The sequence below is a fragment of the Oncorhynchus tshawytscha genome, linkage group LG02, assembly GCF_018296145.1.
Source record: "Oncorhynchus tshawytscha isolate Ot180627B linkage group LG02, Otsh_v2.0, whole genome shotgun sequence".
In the NCBI taxonomy this organism is placed as follows: Eukaryota; Metazoa; Chordata; class Actinopteri; order Salmoniformes; family Salmonidae; genus Oncorhynchus; species Oncorhynchus tshawytscha.
This window is the reverse complement of record NC_056430.1, coordinates 41,308,748-41,329,601: the sequence shown is the minus strand read 5'-3', so window position 1 is coordinate 41,329,601 and position 20,854 is coordinate 41,308,748. Positions and strand designations below refer to the sequence as shown.

Sequence of the window (20,854 nt, the reverse complement as noted above, 5' to 3'; positions counted from 1 at the left end):
GTAAGACATTTAAACGTGTTAACCCTCGCAAGGCTGCAGGCCCAGACGGCATCCCCAGCCGCGCCCTCAGAGCATGCGCAGACCAGCTGGCCGGTGTGTTTACGGACATATTCAATCAATCCCTATACCAGTCTGCTGTTCCCACATGCTTCAAGAGGGCCGCCATTGTTCCTGTTCCCAAGAAAGCTAAGGTAACTGAGCTAAACGACTACCGCCCCGTAGCACTCACATCCGTCATCATGAAGTGCTTTGAGAGACTAGTCAAGGACCATATCACCTCCACCCTACCTGACACCCTTGACCCACTCCAATTTGCTTACCGCCCAATCTCAACCACACTGCACACTGCCCTAACCCATCTGGACAAGAGGAATACCTATGTGAGAATGCTGTTCATCGACTACAGCTCGGCATTCAACACCATAGTACCCTCAAATCATCAAGCTCGAGACCCTGGGTCTCGACCCCGCCCTGTGCAACTGGGTACTGGACTTCCTGACGGGCCGCCCCCAGGTGGTGAGGGTAGGCAACAACATCTCCTCCCCGCTGATCCTCAACACTGGGGCCCCACAAGGGTGCGTTCTGAGCCCTCTCCTGTACTCCCTGTTCACCCACGACTGCGTGGCCATGCACGCCTCCAACTCAATCATCAAGTTTGCGGACGACACAACAGTGGTAGGCTTGATTACCAACAACGACGAGACGGCCTACAGGGAGGAGGTGAGGGCCCTCGGAGTGTGGTGTCAGGAAAATAACCTCACACTCAACGTCAACAAAACTAAGGAGATGATTGTGGACTTCAGGAAACAGCAGAGGGAACACCCCCATCCACATCGATGGAACAGTAGTGGAGAGGGTAGCAAGTTTTAAGTTCCTCGGCATACACATCACAGACAAACTGAATTGGTCCACTCACACAGACAGCATCGTGAGGAAGGCGCAGCAGCGCCTCTTCAACCTCAGGAGGCTGAAGAAATTCGGCTTGTCACCAAAAGCACTCACAAACTTCTACAGATGCACAATCGAGAGCATCCTGGCGGGCTGTATCACCGCCTGGTATGGCAACTGCACCGCCCTCAACCGTAAGGCTCTCCAGAGGGTAGTGAGGTCTGCACAACGCATCACCGGGGGCAAACTACCTGCCCTCCAGGACACCTACACCACCCGATGCTACAGGAAGGCCATAAAGATCATCAAGGACATCAACCACCCGAGCCACTGCCTGTTCACCCCGCTGCCATCCAGAAGGCGAGGCAGTACAGGTGCATCAAAGCTGGGACCGAGAGACTGAAAAACAGCTTCTATCTCAAGGCCATCAGACTGTTAAACAGCCACCACTAACATTGAGTGGCTACTGCCAACACACTGTCAATGACACTGACTCTACTCCAGCCACTTTAATCATGGGAATCGATGGGAAATTATGTAAATATATCACTAGCCACTTTAAACAATGCTACCTTATATAATGTTACTTACCCTACATTGTTCATCTCATATGCATACGTTGATACTGTACTCTATATCATCGACTGCATCCTTATGTAATACATGTATCACTAGCCACTTTAACTATGCCACTTGGTTTACATACTTATCTCATATGTATATACTGTACTCGATATCATCTACTGTATCTTGCCTATGCTGCTCTGTACCATCACTCATTCATATATCCTTATGTACATATTCTTTATCCCCTTACACTGTGTATGACAGTAGTTTTTTTTGGAATTGTTAGTTAGATTACTTGCTCATTATTACTGCATTGTCGGAACTAGAAGCACAGGCATTTCGCTACACTCGCATTAACATCTGCTAACCATGTGTATGTGACAAATAAAATTTGATTTGATTTGATTTGAGTTGAATACATTTATTAAAAGTGTACTTTAAATGAATTGTTTTCCTGTCTAAGTATCCTTATGTTCATTGTCATTAAACTTAAACACACATTAAAATTATTCTTCAATTTCAAATGCTTTAATTGTAATTTAGTATTGTCATTCAAAATACACATGGAGTTGTTTTATATTTAAATAATTTATACAGTAGCACTCAAAAGTTTGGACACAACTACTCATTCAAGGGTTTTTCTTTATTTTTTACTATTTTCTACATTGTAGAATAATAGTGAAGACATCAAAACTATGAAATAACACATATGGAATCATGTAGTAACCAAAAAAGTGTTAAACAAATCAAAATATGTTTTATATTTGAGATTCTTCAAAGTAGCCACCTTTTGCCTTGATGACAGCTCTTAGCATTCTCTAAGCAAGCTTCATGACTACATGATTCCATATGTGTTATTTCATAGTTTTGATGTCTTCACTATTATTCTACAATGTAGAAAATAGTAAAAAATAAAGAAAAACCCTTGGATGAGTAGGTGTGTCCAAACTTTTGACTGGTACTGTTTATTTTTTATGAAACTCTGTGGGTGATTAAGTATACATACCCCTTGGATTTTTACACAATTTATTGTGTTACAAAGTGGGGTTAAAATGTATTTCATTGTAATTTCAAACAATGTCAACAATTTATTCAAAATACTATAATGTCAAAGTGGAATAATTGTTTATTTTTGGGGTATCAATAAAAAAGTAGATCATGGGCTAATAGTGGACTAAAATTCATAGAGGCTTACCCAAGAATACTAACCTCTGTAATCACTGCCAAATGTGTTTCTAACATGTATTGACTGAGAGAGCTGAATACGTACGCAACGACTACACTACCGTTCAAAAGTTTGGGGTCACATAGAAATGTCCTTGTTTTTGAAAGAAAAGCACATTTTTTATGTCCATTAAAATAACATCAAATTAATCAGTAAATGACTACTGTAGCTGGAAACAGTTGATTTTTTAAAATGGAATATCTACAGAGGCCCATTATCAGTAACCATCACTCCTGTGTTCCAATGGCACGTTGTGTTAGCTAATCAAATTTGTATCATTTTAAAAGGCTAATTGATCATTAGAAAACCCCTTTGAAATTATGTTAGCACAGCTGAAAACTGTTGTTCTGACTAAAGAAGCAATAAAACTGGCCTTCTTTAGACTAGTTGAGCATCTGGAGCATCAGCATTTGTGGGTTTGATTACAGGCTCAAAATGGCCAGAAACAAAGCTTTCTTCTGAAACTCGTCAGTCTATTCTTGTTCTGAGAAATGAAGGATATTCCATGCGAGCAATTACCAAGAAACTGAAGATCTCGTACAACACTCTGTACTACAGAACAGAAGAGAACAGTACAGAACAGCGCAAATTGCCTCTAGCCAGAAAGAGGAGTGTGAGTCCCCGATGCACAACTGAGCAAGAGGACAAGTACATTAGAGTGTCTAGTTTGAGAAACAGACACCTCACAAGTGCTCAACTGGCAGCTTCATTAAATAGCACGAGAAAAACACCAGTCTCAACGTCAACAGTGAAGAGGCGACTCCACGATGCTGGCCTTCTAGGCAGAGTTCCTCTGTCCAGTGTCTGTTATTTTTCCCATCTTAATCTTTTTATTGGCCAGTCTGAGATATGGCTTTTTCTTTGCAACTCTGCCTAGAAGGCCAGCATCCCGTAGTCGCCTCTTCACTGTTGATGGTGAGACTGGTGTTTTGCGGGGACTATTTTTTGCCAACCTACGTTGTGAATGTTTAAATGATGTATTCGACAAGAAAAATACAATAATTTGTGTGTTATTAGTTTAAGCACACTGTGTTTGTCTACTGTTGTGACTAAGATGAATATCATATCAGATCAAATTGTATGTCTAATTTATGCAGAAATCCAGGTAATTCCAAAGGGTTCACATACTTTTTCTTGCCACTGTACATAAATTGTACTTAAGGTGTTTTCAAGGTATATTTATTTTGCTCTTTATCAAATATACTAAGAATATACTTCAGTACAAAAAAAGTGTCCCCATTTTTATAATTTAAAATGTATTTAATATACTTAAATGCTAATAAAATATAAATAAAATATTTACTGAAATATATTAATGAAGTATGATTTAAGTATATTAAAATATACATGTTTTTTTTTACCTGGGATGTCTCATAATAGAATAATAAATGGATTGGCAAGATTTTGGCACCATCAACTTTTAGAAGGTTAGTAGGAACGTTGATAATTTAAACCACCTAAATATTCTCACACTCACTGAACATTTAGTATTTGAAACTCAAACATTTATTTCCCAACCGCTTTTTCTATGATCTTACAGGCTCTTTATCATTCTCCATACTTTATATTCCAACACATCCAAGATTATGCATGCCCTCCATGGTATTGGGAAGCTGCTTTTTGAGAAAGTATCTGGTTTAGAAATCACACTCTGGTTATCTTATTGCAGAGCACATTGTACAACTGTTTATAGAAAATATTGTATTGCAAGATATGCTGTATGTTTAGGCTATGCCATATGTATTGGCTAATATGCATACGCAGTGGTTGTTTTTAAAGGTCCCGCACAGTCATTCTATTTTCTAAGTAAAAATAGCCTTTGAATGACCAAAACATCACCCATAATATTTGTACGCTATATTATGGGGGATTTTTACCATTTCATCTTTAATTATCAGGAAGCCTGAAAGAACAGGCTGAGTGGGTGAGAAAGTTATATTCATCAGCTCGCCTTAACTGACAGCTCTTTGAAATGCCCTTGTGGTCATTGCAGGTAACACGGTAACCGATGGGACAAGGCATTGATGATAAGGTAAACAATGGGTCTGATGTCATTCCAACCTGGACTCAGGGGTAACATAGTAAATGTAAATCCGGGACACTCCAATTAGTATGATATGTTACATTTCGTATGGTATGTATTCATTTGTGGATGTCAATCATCCATTTCGTACAATATGTTATGAATTGCAATTCGTACGGTATGTTAAGAATTTGTCAAACGTATATAGTTACAAAACAATAGCAATGCAATTGTGTCTTGCTGCTGTTTGTCTCATATCCAACAGTCCATGGTTGACCATGAGAGAATTTTGCAGAGAAAATGGGTTGAGGCATACTATTTAGGCTTGGAATGACCCGCCTGGTGTCATCGTAAACATAGTAAATCAGGGACATAGTAAACGTAAATCCAGGACATCTAAATTAGTATGATATGTTAAGTTTGATATGGTTACATAAAACAGAAGGTTACGTAAGGCAACAGAAGTATGATGATTGTTTGGTGGTGGATGGGTAGGTATGTAACGCAAATGTCTAGCAACCCAAAGGTTGTGTGTTGAAATCTCATCATGAGCAATTTTAGCAATATAGCTCATTTGTAACAACTTACTTCATTTTAGCTACTTTGTGACTACTTAGCATGTTAGCTAACCCTTCCATTAAACCTACCACTTTAACCTAACTCCTATCCTTAAACCTAACCTTAATCCCTAATTCTAACCCCTAGCCTAGCTAATGTTAGCATTAGTAAACCTAGCCACTTATTTAACATTAGCCACAACAATTAGGAAATAGTAACATATACTATGTTATTTTTATTGTATGCTTTATTTTTTCCTCAGTATCAAATCAAATCAAATCAAATTTATTTATATAGCCCTTCGTACATCAGCTGATATCTCAAAGTGCTGTACAGAAACCCAGCCTAAAACCCCAAACAGCAAGCAATGCAGGTGTAGAAGCACGGTGGCTAGGAAAAACTCCCTAGAAAGGCCAAAACCTAGGAAGAAACCTAGAGAGGAACCAGGCTATGTGGGGTGGCCAGTCCTCTTCTGGCTGTGCCGGGTGGAGATTATAACAGAACATGGCCAAGATGTTCAAATGTTCATAAATGACCAGCATGGTCGAATAATAATAAGGCAGAACAGTCAGGTGGAAGTTGAAACTGGAGCAGCAGCATGGCCAGGTGGACTGGGGACAGCAAGGAGTCATCATGTCAGGTAGTCCTGGGGCATGGTCCTAGGGCTCAGGTCAGTTGAAACTGGAACAGCAGCATGGCCAGGTGGACTGGGGACAGCAAGGAGTCATCATGTCAGGTAGTCCTGGAGCTCAGGTCCTAGGGCTCAGGTCCTCCGAGAGAGAGAAAGAGAGAAGGAGAGAATTAGAGAACGCACACTTAGATTCACACAGGACACCGAATAGGACAGGAGAAGTACTCAGATATAACAAACTGACCCCAGCCCCCGACACATAAACTACTGCAGCATAAATACTGGAGGCTGAGACAGGAGGGGTCAGGAGACACTGTGGCCCCATCCGAGGTAGAGCTTTGAGATAGCGCTGTAATGAAAAGCTATACAAATTAAATGTGTTATTATTACTTAAGGGAATGTAAATGAAAACAGCCTACAATAAGTGTCTGGACAATTTCTTGGTGCCTCTTCATTATCATTATACATGACAATACGTTCAGAATTGTACTGCATGTATTGATCAGACATTTATTTTATCATTTACAATAGGCCAGCAAAGCCAAAATATTGATCAACATGAATACTCAAGAGAAATAATGGTGAGACACACAGGAGGCTGCTGAGGACAGCTCATAATAATGGCTGGAATGGAATGAATGGAATGGTATCCAACACATGGAAACCATGTGTTGGATGTATTTGATGCTATTCCACTTATTCCTCTCCAGTAATTATTTCCAGCATGATGGAGCACCTTGCTATAAGGCAAAAGTGATAACTAAGTGGCCCAAGGAACAAAACATTGATATTTTGGGTCCCTGGCCAGGAAACTCCCCAGACCTTAATCCCATTGAGAACTTGTTGTCAACCCTCTAGAGGCGGGTGGACAAACAAAAACTCACACATTCTGACAAACTCCAAGCATTGATTGTGCAAGAATTGGCTTCCAATCAGTCAGGATGTGGCCCAGAAGTTAATTGACAGCATGCCAGGGCGGATTGCAGAGATCTTGAAAAAGAAAGGTCAACCCTGCAAATATTGACTCTTTGCATCAACTTCATGTAATTGTCAATAAAATCCTTTGACACTTATGAAATGCTTGTCACTATACTTCAATATTCCATAGTAACATCTGACAAAAATATCTAAAGACACTGAAACAGCAAACTTTGTGGAAATTAATATTTGTGTCATTCTCAAAACTTTTGGCCACGACTGCAGTATCGTCAGCCAGTTGGCTTATAATAATTTCTTTACCAGCTATGGAAATACCTTGTGCAGAACTATTATTTAAAGAATTTGTAAGAAGTTGGGTGATCAATAAAAACAGGTATGGAGAGATAGGACAACCTTGCCTAATTCCTCTCTTTAACTCAAATCTAGGTGAGGTGCCATATTTCAATTTGATAGAGCTGTTACCATTTGTATAGTCTTAATAGCCTTACAGAAAAAAAACAAAGTCAAGTCTCTCAAGGGAGTGGAAGAGGAACTGATGCTCTTCTGTGTCAAATGCTTTATAAAAATAAAAAAATAATATGAGCTATCCTCGATTATTAGGTCTGAGTAGTCAAGTATGTCTAATACTAGTCTGATATTGTTAGAAATATGTCTGTTCCTCATAACGCCAGACTGTGTTTCATCAATGATTGCATCCAGGACTTCTTTAATTATTTTTGTAAGTAGTAAGGCTAATATCTTATAGTCATTATTAAGAAGACAAATTGGATGCCAGTTATTGATGAGCAGCACTTATTTTTTAGGCTTAGGTATTAGTGTTATTAACCCCTGACTCATTGTAGGAGGGGAACATTGTTTTTAATACTCTCTAAAAAAAACTTCAAATAGGATGGGAGCTACTTCTTCAGAAAATAATTAGTAAAATTCTGATGAAATTGGACCTCCCGGTCGCGGCTGGCTGCGACAGAGCCTGGGCTCAAACCCAGAGTCCCTGGTGGCACAGCTAGCACTGCGATGCAGTGCCCTAGACCACTGCACCACCCGGGAGGCCCTATAATCTCTTCAACTTTGATGGACTCATCACACTGTTTAGATTCTATATCATAACGCTTTGGATATAAATATAACGCTTTGAATATAATGCTTTGGAACATTAGCTTGGATAAAATATACATCTTAACAATAAGTATTCTAAATGTATAACTAGTGTTCTTATCGGACCACTTCTTAACCACCTCATGTACTGTAGCTTCTTTTCGATCCCAATTTTTCTTAGCACAATTCGTTCCACATATATAGATCCCCAGTACTTTACCACCTGACTAGCCCTTGATCATGACTCTCAGTTCCATTACATTACACACAAGAGTCATTGGAAGAAGGCATCTTCTGTACAGGGGAGTTTTGTTAAGAGCCCGATGCTCAGTCTGAACATTAACACGCATCGTTTGCAGTATGGTTTTGGAAGCATAAGAACTTTAACTGTCATATCTGTGCATAAATCATTTTCAAAAAACAAAAGGTTAAATTGATACACCTTGTTCGTTTTCCCACACAGCCATATCTCCATGTTACAGGGCTTGTTTATGGAAGACAAGAGGCTAGTACCTCAGTTAATTACTGCAACTGAGCTATCAAGCATGCTGAGACGAACACCTGTGTAAGCCTAACTCGGGAAGTGTAGTTTCATCGGATGGAGGCACCCATAACTGTCGGCATCTGTGCAGTAAGTAAGTGTGTCATTTTTTTATTTGACAGATTCTTTCTCGCTGATGAAAGAGGGTCCTATGTTTCGAATGCCATATCACAAACAATAATTATTGACGTTCTAAACGTTAAAACACAGTGTCAGGATTGTAGTTCACATGAGGTAGTCGTGGGTGGCGTTAATGCCCCCAAGAGTTTGAGAGCTACTACCTGACCAGACTTAGCAAGAAATGTCTGCAGGGGATTTATTGTTACCTGTCCAGTTCATTCCAGGTTAATGCAGATTAAGGAAATTATGATGATGATGTACTCTATCTTCACAGGGATAAATGCTGCCCCTCCTACTGCCCATCATCAGCGGGTACAGTTCTTGGCTGAGCCCATCAGTGTTGTGGCTGAGGGTTCCAGTGAGCTCACCCTGTCTGCAGCCTCTGTCCCTTTGCTGGCCCACCACCCTCTGGGTATGTTGCGCTGTACAATCACTTCCAAGCCTTTTTATGAGCCTTACACCACGTATGTGTGCTTTCACTGTAGTTTATGATGCTGGATATGTATGAATTCAATAATAGTGCTATTGTTTACTTGTTTGTCCCCTAAATCAGTGAGTGGACCTGAGTTCCAGTACATACGAGCAGCAGTGGGTCATCGACTGGATGCATTCTCCTCGGGAGTTCTAGATGGGACTTTCTGTCATGCAGGGCTCTACCCTGACCTTTTTTTTAATCAGGAGCACGTGTGTGTCTGATAAAGCTAGAATCCTTCATTTGTCTTGGGGCACTGGTGCTCCTGAATAAAAATGTGCACAGCAAAATATTTATGGCCATATGCAAATAAAATGGTTGCACAGTAGAGCCTATAGTTGAATATTTTCCGGTATTTACAAATGTTACAGCATGAGAATAAATCATTTCCCGCCAAAACCAGAAATGTAATTTATTAAAGCATATAAATATTTGTGGATTTGATTAGAACTTTGCTCAGCATGAAAATTCAAGCCTGATGCTACCTGAGCCTGATGAGCCATACATTAAAGACATTTTATAAGCCCAAGCCCCAAAAAGTCCAAATGATTGTGCCTTTATCCAGCACATGGATAGCATGTTACGCACAACAGAAAAACATAAAAGCCCAAAGATGTAGCTATACTCTCCTGGGTAAATAAATTAAATAACCTCCAGTAGGCTAATCTTTTTGAGTGTGTATTGTACCCGATTTACTCACCTCGCTCAAACCATGAAGCTGGGAGAAAACATGCAATGCTGGTGCAGGACATGCGGCCGACAAAGTAACAAGTGTATGCTAGCGAATTTGATTTTAATTGTTAGATTTAATAGGACCTATTTTATATTTAGTAGGCTGACGCATATATGCCTTTCTCTATTGTTGCTTCATTCCTTCCTCGCTTTCAACAGTTAAATGAAACTAATCAATCAAATGTATTTATAAAGCCCTTTTTACATCAGCCGATGTCACAAAGTGCTATACAGAAGCCCAGCCTAAATCCCCAAACAGCAAGCAATGCAGAAGCACGATGGTGTAACAGGCGTTGTTTGAGGGAGACCAAGGCGCAGCGTAATTTGTGGTCATCATATTTATTAATTGAGAACCAGCAACAAAATAACAAAGTGAAGCCAAAATGAACGTACTGTTCCGTAGGCTACAAGAGCTGTACATAAACAAGATCACACAACATAGGTGGTGAAAAAGGTTACTTAAGTATGATTCCCAATCAGAGACAAGGATAGACAGCTGCCACTGATTGGGAACCACACTCAGCTAAACACAAAGAAATACAAAACATAGAATGCCCACCCCACATCACACGCTGACCTCACCAAATAGAGAAATAAAACATCTCTCTCAGGTCAGGGTGTGACCGATGACTAGGAAAAACTCCCTAGAAAGGCTGGAAGCTAATCTGGAACCTAAACTGGAACCTGGCTCTGAGGGGTGCAATGTCTGTCCCCACCCTGAGCGTTGATGATTGATCATGCAGAAAGCAGAGAGAGAAGGCCGGATTTAGACATCGCATATCATTTAATAGTTCCATTTCAATGAAATAATTTATTATAATTTACAGATTACTCGCAATTATTTATCCCGGGAAAAGGGAGTGGGTTTGGGCAGGAAATCTCAGTAACTCGGTTTCCGCTATTCAAACCAAGTAGAGCCCGGTCATGTCCTTTCCAAAAAAAAACTGCTTAGGGATGTGCTCATTTGAACCATACATATTCATTTAAAAAAATATATGTTTTTATTGAATATTCAAAACATACAATATACTTGCAGTGAAACCGCTCAACAACTACATCATACCAGTCATCCAACAGATTCCCGTTCAGCGCGACACACAAAAGCATCCAGAATCAATGCCCTGCTCAAGGGCATGTTGACCGATCTACCACCAGGCCAAAAAACGTGAACCCAAACTTTTATCTTTGACCATCATTCTATATCTCACACCGAAACTACACTCCCACTTGTCTCCAATTCCACATACCAACCCTCAGCTTCCCTCGGCCCATCCCACCTATCTCTGCTGGCCACCCACTTCGGGTTTCTACGGAATGCATATCTTTCAACTATGCTGTGATGTTTAACGTACAATTTTAATCTATCTAATCGAATAGAATCCACAGATTGCGAGTTGAAGATAAATACTTTTACTAAGAGTATTAGTATATTTGTAATTGACTGACCCGGTCTCTCCAGATTTCCTACCAGTACTATTTCTAGGGTCAATTTTAGATCAATGCTATGCATTTTCAGCCGTTCTTGAACCAGTAACCAGAAACAGGCTACCTGAGGGCAATACCAAAATAAACGGTCTATTGTTTATGTATCCTCACAACAAAATCTGCAGAGTTTTGATGATTTTATGCACCAAATATTCAACATTTTGTTGGTGGCAAGAATTCGATATAATAATTTTAGCTGAAAAGCACCAAGTCTTGAATCTTGCGTTGTTTTATATATGAATCTTGCGTTGTTTTATATATCAATTCATACATGGAATCGGTACATCAAAAATCTCTTCCCAACTATTTTCCAATCTGTATGACACAGTTGTCAACATCCTGGTCCTCAAATGAAACTGGTATACTTTCCTATTTATGCTATTTTTATTCCTCTGCCAGTTTTGATCCTTTAAATTGGGCAGACAGACCAGTTCCCTACCTCCTCCCGCTGCCACCCGCCTCCTCCATTTTTGGGGCAATGCTAATCAATTGGTTGTACTCTTGAATTGAGCAGACCTTTCCATACAATTCTGATAACTCCATGAAGGAAATAACTCAACCCTTCCCATTTACAATATCATTTAAGAATAAAATACCCTTTTCAAACATCTTTCCCATAAATAGAAGTATTTTATCAACCAGCACATTTGAGTTCAGCCGTAATATTTGTTGTAATATTTATTTTTAGGGGGATGAAATTGAAATTGTAGCAAGCTCTGCAATGCTTGTTTGAAAAAGAGAGATACTTTTTTCAAAGTATCATTTTCAATTAATCGAAAATGTGACATGGCAATCTGCCAAAATGGCAAAAAGGCAATTTTTAAACAATAGATTAGCTTTTCTTAGTAATCTACTTGAGAACCTAGGGTTCAAATAAAACTTTTGAATGAGTGAAGCTTTTAGAGAGAGGTTTAGTGCTTTTATATTTAATAATCTCAACCCACCCAATTAATATTCATTATATAGATAGGCACGTTTTATTTTGTCTGGTTTAGCGTCCCAGATAAAGCTAAATATTATTTGCTCATATGATTTGAAAAGCGAATCATCAGGAGTAGGCAGTGCCATAAGTAAGTGAATTGACTGAGGAGTTAATCAGGGCAAGTTGTCCATAAAGAGACAGGTATTTACCTCTCCATGGTTGCAGGATATTGTCTACTTTTACAAGTTTTCTATTGAAATTCATTGTGGAGAGCTTATTTATATCTTTTGTGATATGAATACCGAGTATGTCTACTTCACCATCAGCCCATTTTATAGGTAAGCTGCAGGGTAATGTAAAAGTTGTATTTTTTAAGGATCCAATACGTAATATTGTACACTTATCATAATTAGGTTTTAGTCCAGAGAGTACAGAAAAGTTATCTAGATCTTCAATGAGACATTGCATGGATCTAGCTTGCGGACTTAATATAAAACTTGAGTCATCGGCATACATGGACACCTTTGTTTTCAAGCCTTGGATTTCTAATCCTCTAATGTTTTTATTGGATCTGATTTTAATAGCTAGCATTTCTGTAACTGTAACGAATAGATATGGTGACAGCGGACACCCTTGTTTAACTCCTCTTGACAATTCGAAACTCTCTGAGAAGTAGCCGTTATTTACTATTTTACACCTGGGGTTGCTATACATTATTTTTACCCATTTTATAAGAAAATTACCGAAATTGAGAAAATCCAGGCATTTATAAATAAAATCCAGTCTTACTTTATCAAATGCCTTTTCAAAATCCACTATATATACCATTCCTGGCTTCTTATATGTTTCATGATGTTTTATTATTTCTAGTAGTTGTCGTATATTATCTCCAATGTATCGTCCATGTAAAAAAAACTGTCTGTTTAGGATGAACAATGCCTGGTAAAACCCTTTTAATTCTGAGTGCTATGCATTTTGCTATTATTTTTGCATCACAACATTGAAGTGTAAGGGGCCTCCAGTTTTTTAGATAGACTGGGTCTTTATATTTGCCATCTGGGTCTTGTTTTAATAGTAGAGAAATCAGACCTTCCTGCTGAGTACCTGACAGACTACCATTTCTATGGGAGTAGTTAAAACAATCTAACAATGGAGTTTTTAGTATATAAAAAAATACTTGATATACCTCTACTGGTATGCCGTCAAGCCCTGGGGTTTTTCCAGACTGAAAGGATATAATAGCCTCAACAAGTTATTCCTCTGTAATTTGGCCTTCGTACTGAACTTTCTGTACATTTGTTAATTTTCCAATTTTTTACATTATTTGGAAATAATTCCTTACTATAATCTTCCTTCAATGGGAAAGGATGAGACGGAAAAGACAACATCTGCCTAAAATAATTAGCTTCCTCTTTTAAAATATAATTCAGAGAAGCATAGATAACTCCGTCTTCAGTAACGAGTTTCTGCTAATTATTTTTGTTAGCGTTACTGTATTGGAGATTCATGAAGAATTTTGTGCGTTTTTCTCCTTATTCCACACAGTTTGCTTTATTTTTGTAATAGATTACATTAGATCGTTCATGAATACGTTCCTCGAGTTCTTTTTGTTTTTCCTCTAACTTATTTTCTATCTCTGTAGTATCGTTTTTATTGCTATCTACCTGTACTATTAGTTCATGGATTTCCCTTGTTAGTCTTGTCTCTTTACCCAGAAACTGTTTGTTATTATTTATGAATATTGAATTGAATTACCCCTGAAGGTACATTCAAGGGTATCTCGAACAATAAAGGGATTTGCTGAATCTATATTATACTGGAAAAATTCAGTTAGAAATGATTTAGTCTTAGTTCAAAATGAGTTGTCCTCCAGTAAACTTTGATAAAATTTCTAATATCCCCGTCCATGTGGAAAACCTATAAGAGTTATGTGAATGCCAATTAGATGATGATCCGATCGCATTATGTCTCCTATTAAACCTTTTTTAACCTTTGATGTAAGAGAGAAAGAGACAAGAAAGTAGTCAAGACGACAAGCTTGATTAAGTCTCCTCCATGTATATCTGACTAGGTCAGGGTTTTTTAGTCTCCAAATATCCACTATTTCTAATGTGTCCATAATATTTGTGATTTCCTTAAGGGCACGGTGATGATAGTTTGTAGTGATTACCTTTAATGTCCATTTAGGTATTTAACACTGTGTTATAGTCTCCTACCATAATGATTAGATAATTTGTTTCCTGTAAGTTCAATAAATTGGTATAAATGTTTTCGAAGAAGTGTGGATCATCCTGATTTGGACCATATAGATTATTGAGCCAAAGTTTTTTTTTTTGTCCACTTTCATATTCAAAAGGATCCACCTTCCTTGCGAATCATTTCAGACTATTTGCACATTCAGATCGAAATGTTTGTTAATTAATATTATCACACCCTTTGAGTTCCTTTGTCCATGACAGAAATTTATTTCACCACCCCATTTCTTTTTCTCGCATCTAAGGATGTAGTGAGTTTCCCTTGCCTGTTTGCCTGTGAGCCAATGCCACAGAAAATTGAAACAAGATATTATGTGTGTAGCAAATCTGAGTAGGTTGATGTGTATGATATTGGATGTGATGTAGTGAGAGTGTGTACGATGTCTGTATCAGAGTAAGACTATAACGTGTGATGTCCAAATAAATAATAACTCAATTTGCACGGTCGAGTGTCTATGTGTGTAACATGTAGTGCGTTTAGCCGTAATATTCATGATGGTAATTGTAATACATATCATATCACCATCATAGTTGCATCATAATTACCTTTAAAATAATTTGAAAAACACATCCCAGCATTTCCAAGGCAATTGGCGTTTCAAATTATCATGAAAGAGACCTTACATTACTCTAGAGACAAATGTATTCCGTACAATATGTTATTATTCCCCAATGGCCCTATTCTGATATCTTCCCTTTGCTTGTTGTAAACATATATAAACTTGAAGACAAATACTGTACATAAAAAAGATAGACAAACAATAAACACATTAAATTATAAAACAGTTCTCGTCAATAGAGGGAGAGAAGAGAAGAGAAAAGAGAGAAAGTGAGAGAAGAGAGCGAGATCAGGTGTGTGTGTATGTATAAGTCCGTATGTGTAAGCAAGCATGTAATTGAGTACGTGTGTTCATTTCCACTTCATAATGTTCAGATATTTTTACAGTTCCCATACCTTTTTTTGTAACCTGAAGTCCCTTGGGCCTCCATTACTGCACTGATGAAGTTTTCACTTTTCATGTGATGTTTGAGGCTGTAAATCATCATGACATCTGTTTCTCCTCAGTTGTTGGCCAGGCAAACAAGGCTTTGACTGATCTCTACAGATCTCATGTCACTAGAGTAAGCATTCCTCTCTATTTATGTTACATGTAAAAGAGTATGCAGTTAATTGGAGGTGGAAAATCCATATGGCATTGTTGTGAAACAATGCTGAGATTGCCATGATGCATTTTTTTTACTTTTAATTTATTCACGATTATACATTGGAGGGTGAATTCGGGATGGCCACAGACTTCTCTCACACAGGCCGCCTCATAGAGAGAACCACATATGGTAGTTACAGCGCTTTCTTTTTTTGCCTTCCACCTTACTGAAAGAAATACTGAATCTATAAACACCTTATCTTGACTGCATTGCAACCCTTGACGTGCCATGATCCAGGGATCCAATCATAAGGCCTTGCTCATGTACGTCCACCATTCATTCTAGTTCTGTGGTCCACCTCTTATCCCTCTCTGTCCACCTTGCTCTATCTACTCACTGAGCCACGGCGTATAGCAATTAGAGCATTGCCAAAGAAAGTTTACAGACCCTTTGGCTTTTTCCACATTTTGTTACGTTACAGCCTTATTCTAAAATGTATGGAAAATTAAATTTAAAAATCAGCAATCTACACACACTACCCCATTGTGACAATGTGAAAATTGACATTTTTCACAATGTGACATTTTTGCGAATGTATTCAAAATTAGAAGCAGAAATACCTTATTTACATAAGTATTCAGACCCTTTGCTACGAGACTCGAAATTGAGCTCAGGCGTATCCTGTTTCCATTGATGATCCTTGAGATGTTTCTATAAGTTGATTGGAGTCCACCTGTGCTGAATTCAATTGATTGGATATGATTTGGAAAGGCATGCACTTGTCTATATGAGGTCCCACAGTTGTCAGTGCATGTCAGAGCAAAAACCAAGCCATGAGGTCGAAGGAATTGTCCTTGGAGCTCCTAGACAGGATTGTGTCGGGGCACAGATCTGGGGAAGGGTACCTAAACATTTCTCCAGCATTGAAGATCCCCAAGAACACAATGGCCTCCATCATTGTCCTTCTGGAAGGTTCTCCCATTTTCACAGAGGAACTCTGGAGCTCTGTCAGCATGACCATCGGGTTCTTGGTCACCTCCATGACCAAGGCCCTTCTTCCCCGGTTGCTCAGTTTGGCTGGGAGGCCAGCTCTAGGAAGAGTCTTGGTGGTTCCAAACTTCTTCTATTTAAGAACCATCTCTGCCGCACTACACCAATCAAGCCTTTATGGTAGTGGCCAGACAGAAGCCATTCCTCAGTAAAAGGCAAATGACAGCCCGCTTGGAATTTGCCAAAAAAACATCTAAAGACCCTCAGACCATGTGAAACAAGATTCTCTGGTCTGATGAAACCAAGATGTAACTTTTTGGCCTGAATGCCAAGCAACACGTCTGAAGGAAACCTGGCACCATCCCTATGATGAAGCATGGTGGTGGCAGAATCATGCTGTGGGGATGTTTTTCAGACACAGGGACTGAGAGACTAGAAAAGATCGAGGCAAAAATAAACAGAGCAAAGTACAGAGAGATCCTTGAAAAAAAAACTGTTCCAGAGCTCCCAGAACCTCAGACTGAGGAAAAGGTTCACCTTCCAACAGGACAATGACCCTAAGCACATAGCCAAAATATCTTTGGGACAAGTCTCTGAATGTCCTTGAGTGGCCCAGCCAGAGCCCGTACTTGAACCCAATGTAACATTTCTGGAGAGACCTGAAAAAAGCTGTGCAGCAACACTCCCCATCCAACCAGACAGAGGTTGAGAGGACCTGCATGAAGAATGGGAGATTCTCCCCAAATAAAGGTGTGCCGAGCTTGTATCGTCATACCCAAGAAATGCGAGGCTGTAATCGCTGCCAAAGGTGCTACAACAAAGTACTGTGTAAAGGGTCTGAATGCTTATGTAAATGTATCATTTCTTTTTTTTAATGAGCAACAATGTCTAAACCTGTTTTTGCTTTGTCATTATGGGGTATTGTGTGTAGATTGAGGGGGGGGGGGGCTATTTTAATACATTTTATTATAAGGCTGTAATCTCTCAAAATGTGGATTAAGTCAAGGGGTCTGAATACTTCCCGAAGGCACAGTTGTCAGTGCCAGCTCAAGCTTATTTGTAATTTTGCTATACCTAGTGTGCAGAGCAGTGTAGGATAACTGTGTTTGTTCTGGCAGGTAACCTAAGGTGGACATGAACACCCAGGAGGCCTATGAGCTGGCTGCGAAGGGGAAACTCCATCCCGACTGGAACTCTCCCCCTATTATGACAGGCCTGCGTTTATTACACTTCCAACCACCCCACTATACCTTGGGTAAGTATTTCACCTGTACTGTACAATACCCTCCTGGATAGACACTTGCTCACACACATGGCTACAGAGCAACACTCATACATGCAATAGGACTTGGCACATGTCCCTTTTTAACTGATAAACTGCAACAGTCACCTTAATGTTGCATTCGATATGTATTAGATATTCTGTAATAGTTTGCTAATTCCATTTTTCACATTACATTAATCAGAGGTGCAGTGTTTGAATGAAACCCAGCGATACCTGTGCAGAATCTTGCATGAGGTGGGCTTGGAGCTCCGCAGCACGACTGTATGTAAAGCAGTGCGCCGCACCAGTGACGGACCCTTCACCGTACAGCACGCTTTGACCCGCCAACACTGGACTGCCCCTGATGTTACACAGGCCATCCACCAGTCCAGGAAGGCTAGAAAATCCAAGAGCACACAGCCAGGGGAGAATACAGGAACAGCCAGGGGAAGACAGGAAATAGAGGAAGAAGCAGCAGTCACTGGTGATTCCCACCGGTTACACTTGGTATTGACCTCAAAAGCATTTGTCTCTTGATGTCCTTGGGATTAGATATCCTTGAATAGACTGGTTTTAGTCAATCAATGCAGATGTGGAAAGACAGCTATTTTTCAAGTGCAATGTCTGTGCTTTTTTTCTGACAATGTAAAATGTGTGACCTCTTTATGTTTGTGTATCAATGTGTTTATTCATCTTATAAATGAAATAATATTCCAACTGTGATGATATATGATATCAAAATACCCTTTAGCGACCAAGAAATACCAGAATGAACTACACTACTTCCAAATCAACACTAGATGGCATCACAAGACAAATTTGATTAGCCACATTTCAGAAATCATGTTTTAGCAATCTGTGTAATTTTGCAACCACACTTCGGATTATAAAACATTTATGTAAAGGATTAACACACAAAAACAATACATTCATTATAGTAATGCATTCTCAAATGGAACCCTTCCTTAGCAAGAGTTTCTGTGCTCATATTTTAGTTGCAGCACATGACCGCCGTCAGTAAGGCTCGTGCTATCCGGGATCTCCCCGTGTGCACACATTTGTTAATATCCCTGTTGGTGAGCATTTCTCCTTTGCCAAGATAATCCCCTGGCAGGTGTGGCATATCAAGAAGTTGATCAAACAGTATGATCATTACACAGGTGCACCTTGTGCTGGAGACAATATAAGGCCACTTTAAAATGTGCAGTTTTGTCACACAACACAGATGAGTCAAGTTTTGAGGGAGTGTGTAATTGGCACGCTGACTGCATGAATGTCCACCAGAGCTATTGCAAGAGAATTTAATGTTCATTTCTCTATCATAAACTACCTCCAACGTCGTTTTAGAGAATTTGGCAGTACGTCCAACCGGCCTCACAACAGCAGACCACGTGTAACCACGCCAGCCCAGGAGCTCCACATCCGGCTTCTTTACCTTGGGGATCGTCTGAGGCGGGGTGGGGCGTGCTGAGGAGTACTGTATTTCTGTCTGTAATAAAGCCCTTTTGTGGGGAAAAACGAGTTCTGATTAGCTGGGCCTGGCTACTCAGTAGGTGGGCCTGACTGTCAAGTGGGTGGACCTATGCCCACCCATGGCTACACCCCTGCCCAGTCATGTGAAATCCATAGCCTAATGATTGTATTTCAATTTACTCATTACCTTGTATGAACTATAATCTTTGAAATTGTTGCATGTTACGCTTATATTTTTGTTCAGTATATTATAACTTAACACGTATGTGTAATAATCCCGCTTCCCCTATTTGCTGTTATCATTGACAGCTAACTTCCTAATCAGTAGTTTATCTCTGTGTGGGTCATTCAGAGGGAAGAACTGGGAATGAAAACACTTGATTTTCACAGCACATTACAAATCAAACGCATTTTAATTTGTCACATGCGCCGAATACAACGAGGTGTAGACCTTACAGTGAAATGCCTGCTTACAAGGCCTTAACCAACAATGCAGTTTGAAGAAAAATAATTGTTCAAGTATTTACAAAAATAAACTGAAGTAAAAAATAAAGAAAAAATAAAGAAAACAGAAAAATAACATAATTAAATAGCAACAATAAAAGATCAGTAGCCAGGCTATATACAGGGTGTACAGTTACAGAGTCAATGTGCGGAGGCACAGCTTAGTCGAGGTAATTGAGGTCATATGTACATGTAGGTAGAGGGTGGACATTTGATTAGCAGAGCATTTTTGTGCTTAATTTGGCATCGTTTATCGATGGGGGTGGTCCAGGACACCTTTTCCCAGTGTTGAGTACCCCTACTGGACACACTGGCACCCAACCTGTATCACAGCTTCTGCAGCTCCTGATAACTGGGAGGTGAAATGATCATAATAACTGTACTTTCATTCAGAAATAGTTTATCAGCTTTACAGTATGTTGCATAATTCATGTGACATCTCCAAAAATATTCTGTGACATAATTTGCGCAAAATGATCTCGTATACTTGCATGCATTAGACATGTTCTATTCTAAACCATTCTCAATATCTTATTATTGAACACCTGATTGGCATGGTTTTGTCCAGACTCAGGGAAGACCCTGGAGAGCATCTCCTCCCTGGGTCTGAAGCATGGTTTGGTGTCCAAATTCGACAATCGTCTGGAGGGGATTCTAAGAGGCTGTGACCTGCTGTTTCACTTCAGCTTCCTGTTCACCTCAGTGGAGGCCCGGTATAGCCAAACCTGACCCAGCCATCTTCCGCCAGACACTAGAGAAAAGTGGTGTGCCAGACGCAAGTGTAGTTCACATTGGGGACCACTATGTCTATGACTACCTGACCTCTCAGTCGCTAGGCCTCCATGGGTACTTGCTGGGCAGACAGGGCAGGGATAAATACCCTGATGCACCCCACAGCATCGATAAAGACCCCGTAGGCGCTAACTGCACGTCTCCAGAAAGACATGGACTAAATGTTATTTATTACCCAAGTAAACTCAGACCGGGATTCAAACAAACCACACCAACATCGTCCTGCACTTGA

The 20,854-nt window shown here is 39.6% G+C and overlaps 1 protein-coding gene and 1 pseudogene across 1 annotated transcript; both read left to right on the top strand.

The window, feature by feature from the left end:
- Positions 1-8,833: 8,833 nt before the first annotated feature.
- LOC112222771 (mitochondrial mRNA pseudouridine synthase TRUB2-like) lies at positions 8,834-18,390 on the top strand. The gene is made up of 7 exons (XM_042305231.1): positions 8,834-8,999; positions 9,141-9,227; positions 15,520-15,575; positions 15,710-15,788; positions 16,732-16,769; positions 17,718-17,844; positions 18,056-18,390. Exons 1-7 carry the CDS (start codon positions 8,834-8,836, stop codon positions 18,388-18,390), a joined length of 888 nt encoding a protein of 295 aa, XP_042161165.1.
- Positions 18,391-20,086: 1,696 nt separating this feature from the next.
- On the top strand, positions 20,087-20,854 carry LOC112222781 (annotated as a pseudogene).